General features: G+C 36.4%; 2 protein-coding genes and 1 non-coding gene across 5 annotated transcripts; all 3 read right to left on the bottom strand.

The window, feature by feature from the left end:
* Positions 1 to 1,188: 1,188 nt before the first annotated feature.
* Positions 1,189 to 1,260, bottom strand: TRNAW-CCA (transfer RNA tryptophan (anticodon CCA)). The gene has a single exon. It is a non-coding gene; the product is annotated as a tRNA-Trp (tRNA).
* Positions 1,261 to 2,271: 1,011 nt separating this feature from the next.
* On the bottom strand, positions 2,272 to 9,056 carry LOC132189564 (RNA-binding (RRM/RBD/RNP motifs) family protein). 3 transcript variants are annotated; one of them, XM_059604309.2, is made up of 12 exons: positions 8,644 to 9,056; positions 7,011 to 7,570; positions 6,836 to 6,925; positions 6,501 to 6,740; positions 5,804 to 6,025; positions 5,407 to 5,698; positions 4,997 to 5,322; positions 4,728 to 4,837; positions 4,519 to 4,622; positions 4,349 to 4,425; positions 4,161 to 4,254; positions 2,272 to 3,971 (listed from the first exon to the last, which is right to left on the bottom strand). In XM_059604309.2, the coding sequence occupies exons 1-11, from the start codon at positions 8,897 to 8,899 to the stop codon at positions 4,162 to 4,164; spliced, it is 2,370 nt and encodes a 789-aa protein (XP_059460292.2). In that variant the 5' UTR covers positions 8,900 to 9,056; the 3' UTR covers positions 2,272 to 3,971; position 4,161. The 3 variants fall into 3 exon arrangements, with proteins under 3 accessions (XP_059460292.2, XP_059460299.2, XP_088369038.1); XM_059604316.2 differs by having other exon boundaries at positions 2,272 to 3,943; XM_088512912.1 differs by having other exon boundaries at positions 7,011 to 7,567.
* A 2,863-nt stretch (positions 9,057 to 11,919) lies between these two features.
* Positions 11,920 to 12,477, bottom strand: LOC132172677 (MADS-box protein JOINTLESS-like). The gene has a single exon (XM_059584222.2). The coding sequence runs from the start codon at positions 12,475 to 12,477 to the stop codon at positions 11,920 to 11,922; it is 558 nt and encodes a 185-aa protein (XP_059440205.2).
* Positions 12,478 to 12,575: the final 98 nt, after the last annotated feature.

The following is a 12,575-nucleotide window of genomic DNA, read 5'->3' as shown; positions in this document are numbered from 1 at the left end:
CATTCCCTTGAATGATGATCAAGCCATCCTTTGCTCCCTTTGCAACTCAGCACCAGATCTTATGAACACCTTTTCCTCCTCTGCCACTTCTTTAGGGTTATCTAGAGACTTTTTCCTTCGAAGTTTGAGGGTCAATCTATAGCTGAAGGGATAACATATAGCATTCAACCTTTGACTTCCCTTAAGATAGAGAGGGCCTCTCCCGCACTATTTTAGACTTTATGCCTTTAATGACCCGACTTGATTCGGCGTTTAAGGATCAACATTGTTCATGATAAAATTTATGACACCCAGTCCCATAATGAGAAAATAAGAAGTAATTCACATAGAGTGAATGTTTTATAAAGATAGTCATGGATGCTAAGTTTCACATTACCTAATTATTAGGTGAAACTAAGCTTTATAATGTATTATATAGGAAAGCTCAAACTTGACTATGAGCCTGTTTCGAATTGCATTTGAGAAATAGAACTTTTAAGTCAAAAAGAGTTTTTGGGCAAAAACTTCATTTTTAAGCTTTTGCTAAAAGTGTTTTTTAGCCATTTTTGAGCTTTTTGGACTCTTAAAAACACTTTTAATTTTTTTACCAAACAAGTACTTTTTTCTTCAAACGAAATTTTTGAATGTTAAAAGTACTTTTAGACTCCTCAAACGCAATCTAAGTCATTTTTGGGTGATAGCGTAAATGTGGCTACTACATATCACTTCAATATGATTTTTTGTAGTTCCAAGTTATGACTAAATTTCCTGAAAGCAATACTAGAAGTCACTCTTGTATCTCTCTTGTATCACTCTAAAAATGATCTGACTAATAAAATCGTCATTGAACTAATGATCGATTATTATTGAATTTTGATCAAATCAAATACCTCTCAAAATCATCAAATTAATTTTTCTGCCGACAAGGACTCAAATGGTGATTGCAATGAGTAGTTGGAATTGACTTCTATTTCCAAATCCTATTCTCCATGACATCATCACGCAACCTTAATCTTGTGTTTAATACTAAGCTGTTTATTAATTATTATTGTTTCAAAAAGTTGTCAAAATTTAGGCTAATGATGTCAGAATTCAATTAACAAATTTTTCATTTTAATATTTGGGAAAATGAAATCTGACTTATAATTGAGGTTCAGCTTTTTTCTGCACTTATATAGCTGGCAAAAAAGATAAAAAGGTTTGGGAAAATGAACCCGACGTGAATCGAACACGCAACCTTCTGATCTGGAGTCAGACGCGCTACCATTGCGCCACGGATCCACCTTGACTTACGTCCCTCTTATATAATTATGACTATGAGATTTGCTAGAAGCCAAAATCTTTATAATTGCTAACCTGTGTTTGAGGGGGACTCTTCTTCAAATAAATTAGTAAGACATAATGAAATTACCAAAGTTGTCGGACCAACCAGAAATACCCCCAAAGCCTTTTTCTTTCTTTATGGAAATATATTTTGCAAGTATCGTTGAATATTTGAGTGAACTTTGATAATGGGCTTGCCGCAGTCTCATATTATCCATTACAAAGAGTCTACACTTCTTTAATTATGTTAATGTGACAATCTCAACTGATTTTTGTTCTTTTTTTTTTTTTCTTTCTTTCTTTTTAAAAAGAGATGATTGGAAGTTGATTTTTATTTTGTTTTGTTTTTGTTTTTGTTTTTTTCTTTTTAAAAAGACTAATTAGATGATTGGAAGTTGATTTTTATTTTGTTTTGTTTTTGTTTTTGTTTTTGTTTTTTTCTTTTTAAAAAGACTAATTAGATGATTGGATGGGACTCATATATAGTATTGACGGATAAAAATGCAGTTTCTAACATAACTCCCCACTACCCAAGCATTATATATAAAAGCAAAATGTCATATACCACATTTTTATCTCCACAATGTTGATAAAGCAGTCTTAACCACATTTTTATCTCCACAATGTTGATATAACAGTCTTCTTAATCTTCGTTAAAACAAAAAAAAAGTCGATAACTTGGACAATAGTTGTACAATAAAAATGTGATATGTCTATTAAAGGAGTCACATTTTACAAGTTACCAGCCATTCTTGTAGCAAGTATTGTATAGTAGATAATACATTTGTTTTGTTATTTTTTTTTTTTTCACATGATTTACGTATAGAGAGCTGACTATCATAGCAAACACCAAACCATTCATTCCATCTTCTATGTTTTTGGCACATCTCAGTGTTCAACACAACCACCTTATATTTGTTAATTCAGAGGTGTCTCTACATACGTGTGCTTGTTTGAGAGAGAGAGAGAGAGAGAAAATTACAAGAATTATCACTTCATTTCACAGAAACTGTATATAAAGACACAAAACAGTGTCAAATTAAGTACAAGGTGATGTAGCACCTGCAAGGCTAAAAGAGTTTCAAGGCAGCCAAACAACAACTTGTGAGGAGCTACGCCCTGTGAGAGACTGGAATCCAATGGTAGCTCTATTTAAAAGCATACAAAAATGGTTAAAATTCACACTCAAAAACAAACATATTAATATTACTATCTAGCTCTCGTCTGACCCATAACCTAATGGAAGTTTTCTATACAAAACCCAATACTCATCACTTCAAACCAAGGGAAGAACATTTCCAACATACCACTGGATGAATCAATAATGCCTGATTTATCCAGAAACAGAAGGACACAGCCATATCCCAATAAACCCCGAGAAGAAGCCTAATAAGAAACAGCTTGCATAAGAACCATTCTCAACTCTCTCACAAAGTCAACAGCAGCCTTCCAGTAATAAAAAAAATGAATAGCTAAAACTTGAGACTCACACTGCAAAAATTTATTAAGAAATCACTCGGTCCTATAGCCATTGAAAAGGTGTAAAACTCGATAATTTATTCATAGAAGAAAATCCTTGGCAGAACAAACCTCAGAGTGGGGGCAGTAACCAAATCCCCAAGTTTTTCTCAACCAATTTGAAAAGCAGCACCTGTTTATGATCCATACAAGAAGGCACGGCCTCTGGATTGTTAAAATTCTGGAAAGATAGGGATTACAAATGCAGTTCTCCATCCTTAACTTCTCCATTAATTATACAAGCTCTGAGATTTTATATTACCAATAATTTAGTAGGGGACAAGTTCCAAATGAAGCTCTCACAGGGTTAAAAGACTAGTCCATTGTACAGGGGTTGGTCAGTTGATATTCCTCAAACAAAAATACATACAAACTATTAATTAGCATGCCATTAATCTTGTCTTCTACATTCCATCAGCTAGAGTGTTCTCAATGAGTTGGGAAGTAGCACTAGTTTTCCACAACCAATGACATACAATTCCCAATCTATATCAACCAAACGAAAACAAAATGACTAACATGTAGGCCAACAATCTATGACCTCATTTCTCATACTTCATAGCTGTTCCAAACAAGCTCAATATTTTCTACTACCTTCAGGAAGTAGCTTGTTTATTCACTTCCATATTCATAAAGGTTGTATTGCTGGAAAGAGCATGTGGTCCATGATAACCAAAATGTCTAGTAGAAGAAGCCAAGTAGATTTCCCGTGAAATAACCAGAACTTTTCCAACGAATTTAAGCACAAGAAGATTTCCAAAAATCCCTTAACCAATTACAGAAAAAAGCCTCAATCTCATCATGTTCTGTCCAGAAGAACAGATGATGCAGCACACCTCCACATTTGTCCATCAAGTGGAGTCTTATATAGAAAATAAAATATGTAAATCATACATAACCACATGCTAATCACTTCTTGAATTCATTTCTGAATAACTTTAGTTTTCCATACAGCATAAAATTCCGACTTAAAAACTAATCACATTTATAGATTTCTAAGATGGCTTCAACCAACACAGCCCCTTTCGGTAAAACACTCCCACAATTATGGGGGGCCTTTAAGCTTGGCAACACTCACTCCACCAGAGGCATCATAAAGCATAAGCTTGATTTAGTTCACATCCTACAGCAGCATCTTTGTCATGTCAGATCTGTTCCATAGACAAATTCATTTGTGACCATACTGCTCCCAAGTTTTACCAAGCACACCTCTTAGAAAATCAAAGAGATACCATGCGTCCAGGAAAATGTCGTTCTCCAATTAAAAGATACGTAGACACTTAAACTACCTAATTCCTATGCACTTTACCAAAGAACACAATAGCAGCATAAAAACATACCTCAATAATATGATCCAGAACCACCAGTTCCCATGTAACTGCTGCCACCCACACCACGACTAGAGTACATTGATGAGTAAGAGCTACCACCAACCTGTGACACATGCCAGAAATAGAATAACTATACTAAATAGCTAAAGACTTGATGATCAACACTATCACTCAAATGGAGAACGTTAGAAGCATACATCACTTCCACGGGACATATAATCACCACCATAGCTTGATGAGTACATTCCACCAACATCACTACCGCCGAAAGAACCTGAAAAAACAAGCAAAATCGAAGAACAAGATCACTTCAACAAATGCACTTAAGTGGTGAATGTCAAATCAGATTGCTATCAACTTAACACACCTCCTCCATAACTCATGCCCTGACGACTGCTATAGAGCCCATGTGAATCCTGACTTGAGACAGAACTTCTGCCTCCGCTATATCCTAGATTAGATCTCCCAAGTCTACCAGCCAAAAACACAGAAAAGTAAGTTACCACAGCTACACACAGGTAAGAAAAGGGAGACGGAGAGGTAAAACTGCTTTCAATTCAGAAAACAACAACACACCTATCACCATAAGCATCCCCATATTGAGAAGCACCACCACTGTACTCATAATCTAATCGAGCCCTAGATTGGCGGACACCCGAATCAGCATAACGTGGGGGTACATCATCCTGGAGCACATATCAGATGCACTTCAGAAATTACTCAAATATGAAAGTAGTGGGAAAACAGAATATGATATTAAAATGGCATATTGTAGCAAAGACCATATTGACAGTTTTTTTTTTTTTTTTTTAAATGAACAAGACCATATTGACAGTAACACTAACCAGAGCAGCATATGGTCGTTTTGACCCCGAAATGGTGTCATAATCACGAGCCCTTCCCTCACGGTAACTCGGAGGAGGAGGAGGAGGTCTTTCAAACCTTTGGCCATAGCCATCATCCACATAAGCTCTCCTTGCAGCTGGACGTGATGTAGTTCTAGGAATATCAGAGTAAGCAGGACCACGGGAGGAGTAGTCATCTCTATATGATGGGCGTCTTTCTGGAACAGCCCTAGGACCATAATCTGTGGCAGCTCTGCTCCTTGGAGGAGGAAGATCATCACGCCGACCATAATCTCTCTTCAAGCTACTCTTCGGGTATGAAGGAACTGTCAATAAATTGAAAAGTGAAATAATTATTCATAGGCAAAAATGCAGGCCTGCAGTCATTGAACACATGAAATTCAGCATACCAGGTGCTCTTCTGTCATATGACCTAGCTGGAGGAGCCAAGGGCCTGCCTCTTGTCGGCATGGACACAACAGGGCGTCTATCTCTCAAGCCGCCAGGTCTCTTCATACTGACTGGTGGGATGCGACTTCCAATTCCTCTTACTCCATGCATAGGGAGACTACGTGGTGCTGGACGACCCCATGAACTCCTGGCAACTCTCCCAACCCCACGCCCAGGTCGGTAATCTCCACGACTAACATGTTTTCCTTTACCTCTCTGAAGTGGTCTTGACAATCTGGCCCTAACTTTAGCCTGAAATAAGACCATAAACTGTTATACAAAGCCATGCACAAACGAGGCAAGTACAACATTGAGCAAAATCTGAAATATCATAAGCTCTTAAAAACCAAGACTAACCTTGCTATCTCCTTCACCCAACTCTGCATTGTTAATGCTTTTAGCACATGTCACTGCAGCATCATGAGTGTCAAATGTAACAAAACCAAAATCCCTTCTCTTTGCACTTGGCATATTCCGGGCAAGCTCAATCTTTTCAATCTCTCCATATTTCTTGAGAAGCTCTCGGACACGGTCCTCATCCCATGAAGCAGGAACACCATCCACAAATACAGTTTTAACCTGTAACTTAAAGTATGTGAGCAGCAATTCCAAAATACTTACTAAGCATGTTCAATTAAAGGGTATAGCAAGCCTATTCGACTGCTACACATAAACTAATATGAATGCTCAAAGATTCTCCTCACCAAAAGTAAAAGAGTAAACATTCAAGGGTAGACTCAACAAATACAAAAGCCAAAAAAAAAAAAAAGGGCCCAGACACAGATTCTGAGAACTTCAATCTACTTTGTCAAAAGATATCACTGTAACTCAACCACAAATCGGATTTAGTGATAAAAGAATATGTAGATGCACATATCCAAACTAAATTCTCCATAAGTAATAGTAAGTATACATTACTCAAGACAAGATCTTATTAGCATCCCTAGCTTGGCATGGTACACCCATGATAAACAAAAAGGTTGGAATAGAGCCAAACCATGAGGAGTTGCAGTTTCCCTAATAGAAGGCAGAAAATTTAGACCCAAAAGATTACCTGTGCCATAATTTCGTCACCAGGGTCAATGAAAGAATCTGCAAAAGAAACCTTTGCAGGCCTATCAACTCCAAACACAATATCTCTCTTCTGAAGACGCTTAAAGGCATCCATGGCATCTGAACGAGACGAAAATTCCAAAAAAGCAAACCCCCGGTTCATTCCCTCATTGTTACTATCTTCAACCAATGTCAAATCCTCAACATTATGGACTCCATAATGTTTCAACTTCTCTTTCAGCTGAAACCAAGATTGATAACACAATCAGGCATTTAGCAACTCCAGCTCATGACTAATAAAGTTGAAGGTGGCATTAAGTGAACCAATATACTTACGGCTTCTTTTGTCCATGTCTTGCATATGTTACCCAGAAAAAGGGTGTCGCTATCTTGACTTGGAGTAACACCACACTGTTTCCCATTGATCTGGATAGCAGTCATTAACATAAATATAATTTACAACGTGAAGAATAAAATTTCCTGTTCAAACTATGAGAAGATCAAAGATTACCACTGGGTGTTTCAGCTCTGTAACAGCCCGTTTTGCTTGCTCCACAGTTTTAAAACGCAAGAATGCAAAACCCTTGTTCTTCTTAGTCTGAGGATTCATCATCAGCCTGACTTCAGTAACCTCACCAACTTCACTGAAAACTTTCCTAAGATCATCTTCACTTGCATCCTTGTCCAAACCACCAACAAATACTTCAAACTCTTTACGTTTGCGCCTCTCTTTCACAACTTCATTGTGCTCCTCTTCCTCAGCATCAACCAGCTGTGCATGCTCCTGCTCCTCACCAGCATGCTGCTCATCATCCTCTTCGCCCTCAAGTTCTTCATGAACATCTTCCATGTCCTCCTCAACCATATCACCCTCTTCTTCTTCATCAACATTCTCCTCAAATTCTTCCTCTCCTTCATCCCCCACCTCCTGAACATCCTCTTGTTCTATTTCCTTCTCATCATAATCAACCCCACCATACTCCTCATGTTCATATTCAGGGTCATTATCCTCTAGTTCCAACCGTTCATCTTTTTCATATTCATCAACAGATTCCTTCACCTCTTCTTCTTCTGTCACAAAATAAGGGGGGATCCATCCAGCCCCGTCAAAATAGGCTCAAGTTCAATATTCTTAACGAAACTTATAATAAAAAATTAACAGAACCCACAAAAAGTCCTCATCCTTCTTGGTATTTATATGTTTCTCATAATTATCACAGAGATATCTTATCAATACATGACAAAGCGCTCACATGTGAGCTATAAACAATATAACCATCCACTTGTAACCCTAGGTTTCCAACAAAAATGGTGTTCTCATGTAAAGGAAAACAAAATGACATGCCCTCTTCATTGTAACTAATTTTGATCAAAATAACTACAAGTAAATGCACAACCAAAAGCAAAAGCCTCAGCCCCTGATCATGCAAATGTGGACTGAACACCACAAGTTCCAGCTGAACCATTCCCATTGAACGCCTTTCTACTCTATCATTCTCTCACTCATAAAAGTATTTCCCAACCCATCCATTAACACCGTCGATCTCAATCAAGTACAGGCCAACAAATAACACACAAAATCCACAAAGTAATACAAATTTGTTCTTTACCAAAAAAAAACCAAAGAGTTAAGAAAAAAAAAAAAAAAGCATCTAAACGGAGCAATACAACATTGGATCTGAAGCAAAACAACCATCAAGCAATAAACAACAAAAGAAACGTTCCTTTTTTTTCTTGCAATAATTCCATACAGAAAAACAAAAACTTTGAACAATTCCAACAATTCAACCACACAATATCCACACACGCACACATGAAACAGATAATAATTATAATTTAAACTCAATTTTTTTCAATCCCATCAGGCCCAAATCAAATTCAATGATCCAAAACAAGAACTTACTTTTCTCCGAGCCCAACCCATACAAATTTGTTCTTTACCAAAAAACAAAAACTTCTAAGAAAAAAAGAAAAGAAAAAAGCAGCCCGCCTAACGGAGCAAAACAACATTGGATCTGAAGCAACATAACCATCAAGCAATAAACAACAAAAGAAAACGTAATAATAATTATAATTCAAACTCAATTTTCTCAAGCCCGTCAGACCCAAATCAAATTAGACGACTCAAAACAATCACAACTTACTTTTCTCCGGACCCGAAACGTTCACGTCTCGTTTCATCTCCGGTTCAAGATCGACCGGAACCGGCTTTTCCTCGACGACTGGCTTCTTCTCTACCTTGACTTCCTCCACAGCCTGAACGGGGACCTCCTCGACCTTCGCCACCTCTTCGGTGGCAGCCTCCGGCGGCTGACTCTGGGCCTTCTGGGCCCCTCTGGTGGCTCTCGCCGTTCTCCGCGGCCCCAACCCCCCACCTCTCTTCACCGTTCGTGGAGGCATTGTTTTCACAATTTCGTCGAACAAAGACTAAAACTTCTCAAAAATTGGGACTTAAAAACCCTAAATTTAAAGAATTGCGATAAGAAGATTCGCAACTGGAGGTCAATGAAACCCTAGCGGAGAGAATATCGAAACCCTAGAGAGAGAGAGAAAGAGACACAGCAATGCGGGAGTTGATTCGAAAAATAGGGGTTCCTTTTATATCCTAGTCCGCAGTGCGTGGGGTTTGTTGAGTGTTGTCCTCAAGGAGGAAAGATAAGCTGTGAGTGGCTTGGGGTACACTTGGCGTGAAACTATTGGTGATCATTTGTGAAGACCTTCTGGTGGGTCACAAAAATTGAGAACTTTGTGGTCCGTGATGCACTTGATCATCTCCCCTCTAGAGGATGATTCGTACGCTGGTGAGTCGGTGACGCTGTGCTTAAGATTACAATCTAATATAGGGGCAGGGTCTCCAGAAACAGACAGTGATACGGCAGTTTATGTTGCACCGAATCTCTATCCATGACAATGACAGAGGTTTTTTTTTTTTTTTTTTTAACTATAAAAAAAAATTATGGCTATAAATATACAAAAATAAAAAATTATCTATATATATATATATATAGAAATAGATATTTAGGTTAGGTTAAAAGCCTATTTGAGATTGTATTAAAGAGCTTAAAAAATATTTTTATATATAATTAATACTTAAAAAGTTGTACCAAACAAAAAACTGATATGTTTGGTAAAAATTTTCAAAATCACTTCTTTGACATTTTCACTCTAAAAATGTTAAACGCACTTTTGGAAAATGACAGAAATTTCTTCCAAACTGGTTTGGAGAAAAATTTTTTCAACCTAATCTAATAAGTGTCAAATGTAATCTCTTACATGTTTTCTTTAACTTTTAACTGTCATTTATTGTCATTCTACTAATTTAGGAATCCAAACATTAATTTTTTAAAATCCAAAAATGTTGAATAAACCATGTCACTTATTAGAGTAGGTTCAAGGAAGTTTGGAGGAAATTTGTGTCATTTGGAAAAAGCTTAAAAATAAATTTTGTTTTCTTCTAAAAGCTTTTTTTTTTTTAATTTTAAACGCTCTATTTTTCAATGTAATATCAACATGCTATAAAACATTTTTTTTAAAACTAAAAATCAAAGTAAACCCTAAAATATATTAATAAACATACCGTATAATTTTTTGTCACAACCATTAACAAATAATTTAAAGCACGGAACATTTTTAAAAATGGGAAATGCTATATATTGGCTTCTTTTGATAATCAACTCAATTTTTTTTTAAAAAAAAAGTTAATTTCTTACTTTTTATATAACATTAATCATTTTTTTATTGTTATTCAAACAAAAAACCCAAGTATAAAACATAACTTTTTTATTTTTCTCTACAAAAAATTCAAAATTTTTCTTTACTGTATATCACATTTGAAAAAAAAAAAAAAATTCTAAATTCTAAACACCCCTTTGGCTATCTGGTCATTTTTGCACCTCCCAAATTTATTTATTTTTCATAAAAAATAAAAATTATGGGCAATATGTGAATTTTGGGATGATATTGGTCGAATTGAAAAAAATTGAAACTTTGTGATGGTAGATTGCAAAAATTGAAACTTTGGTGTTCAAATTGAAAAACGTTGTCAACTTTAAGAAGGTACACTGTAATTTTCCCCAAAAAAAAAAAAAAAAAAACAATATTTAGCATTGCCTTTTAAAAAGTAAAACATTTGTCATCTTCTTAAACGCTTTCCAAATCACTTTTTTTTGTGTGCTTATTTTTGGACTGAACTATGTATACGGTAATTTAAATATTGTCATGGAAAAAATTGGAATGTTATCCAAATTAATTTCAAGTCCAGTTTGAAAATTCTTGGTGCCAAATTGGTTTGTTGTGTTAAATAACAAATTTTATTTTGACCTTCTTCCTTACATCAACTATTGGATTAACAAAATTGGTTTCTGATAAAATCCTTATAATTTGAGATATTATCGAGAGAATTGTAGATGATGATAGGAGTTATCAATAAGAGTTCTCTCTACATAAGAAGAGTAGTGGTATTTTATTAGGATATATAGGAGTTAAGTGATAATGTTTTATTTATGATCAATAGACATCTATCACCTTAGGACTATTTGTATTATTGAATGACATTTGTTAATGAATGAAAGGAAGTTGAATATTGGTATTATAATACAGTCTCTGTATTTTGAGAGTTCTCGACTCACTTGAAGTAACCATTGGAGATCATGTGTTTTGAAGTTCGCATCAGTTTCTTCATCTATTGAGTGTAGCTATGAAACGACAGCAATGGGTGATCATTTTTGGAACGTTTTGGATTAAAGGTGTGAACTGTGAAGTGGTGTTGATGGCTTTTGCTGCAACAAATCAGGGCAATTTTTTAGGTTGGAGGGTTTTTGCCTTTTTGGGCTATGGGTGCCGTTTATGTTGGTGTATGTGGGACATCAATGGTGGATATATATATATAGGTTAGAGCACATTCTATCCGGATATAGTGTAATTAAAACTCTGGTATTTTTAATTCAAATCAATTCCATTCATTCTAACCCAACGCCCACCAACCTCTGAATCCTCCACCCATCTCCGAGCTCTCAATATTAAAGTCTCCAAAACCAACGTAGTTTTATTGATTGATGTGTTGTAGATGAGATATTTTGTTAAGAAAAAGAAAATTAATTGGTGTGAAGAGATATATTATTTTTAGTGTTTTAAGTAGACCAAATTTACACAAAAACTTGATTGAAGTTATAACTCTATAAAGAAAGAGAAATTTTTCTCAAAACAAAAACTTTATCACAATGGAGGCTAAATAAAAAAGAAAACCAAAAAAAAAAAAAAAAAACCACCACAAATTAATGAACTAATTTTTCACAAAGAGGAAATATTACAAATTTTAGTAATCCTGCCTATTAAACCCTAAACCCTATGGAACAGCTGCAGAGAAAAAGACACGGTACCTTACAGAACAAGAAAACACAAATTGCCCTAATTAATGAAGATTAATCTAGTCTTCTTTGAAGACTAGAATTCATGGGCAGAAAATCCTTCAAAGAGACCCTCCTCCTCACCGTCTCTTCTACTCGATCAGCCACCTTTTTCATCAACTCTTCCATGAAATCTTTGCACTGCTCAAGTTCATGCAATTCCATGCCACAAATATGCTCATTCGACAAAAACCCGCCACTCTCGCTCCCTCCAGCAACAGTCGTTTCTTTTTCTTGTTTGGCTCTCACGAAATCTCCGATATCCCCGTGCATGATCTCGGAGTTCACCGAGGGATCAATATCTCCACCAATCCCATCCCCATGCAAGGGCTTTTCTTCTTCTCGTAGAAAGCGGTCCACGACGGAGTTCACCGACGGCTGCCCATAGGCATAGAGCTTGTCCTTTGGCGAGAACACGATAGCTGCGACATCAACACCGCATAAGGTGGAGAGTTTCTCCACCTTCCGAAAGAGGCCGTTGCGCCGCTTGGTGAAGGTGGAGTACATGGAGTCCTTGTTCTCTATTTTCTTGATCTCAATTTTGCTGCGACCCATGCCTCTTGGTCTCACCATGGATGATTATGGAATGAAAAGCTTTCCTCCTCTTCTGTTATTTACGTGAGGATTAGTTTGGGAGAAGAGGAAACCCTAATATTGAAAGCAAGGGGTTT

Source organism: Corylus avellana, chromosome 2 (assembly GCF_965113065.1).
Source record: "Corylus avellana chromosome 2, dhCorAvel1.hap1.2, whole genome shotgun sequence".
Lineage (NCBI taxonomy): Eukaryota > Viridiplantae > Streptophyta > Magnoliopsida > Fagales > Betulaceae > Corylus > Corylus avellana.
The sequence above is the reverse complement of the archived record's forward strand: the minus strand, read 5'-3'. Positions and strand labels throughout refer to the sequence as shown.

What these genes read in the sequence shown, in the direction of transcription:
- LOC132189564 (XM_059604309.2), bottom strand. Translation starts at nt 8,899, where the DNA reads ATGCCTCCACGAACGGTGAAGAGAGGTGGGGGGTTGGGGCCGCGGAGA. An exon ending in ATATGACAGAAGAGCACCTG is followed by an intron (nt 5,323 to 5,406) that starts GTATGCTGAATT and finishes ATTTATTGACAG; the next exon opens with TTCCTTCATACCCGAAGAGT. An exon ending in AACGACCATATGCTGCTCTG is followed by an intron (nt 4,838 to 4,996) that starts GTTAGTGTTACT and finishes TATGTGCTCCAG; the next exon opens with GATGATGTACCCCCACGTTA.
- LOC132172677 (XM_059584222.2), bottom strand. Translation starts at nt 12,477, where the DNA reads ATGGTGAGACCAAGAGGCATGGGTCGCAGCAAAATTGAGATCAAGAAA.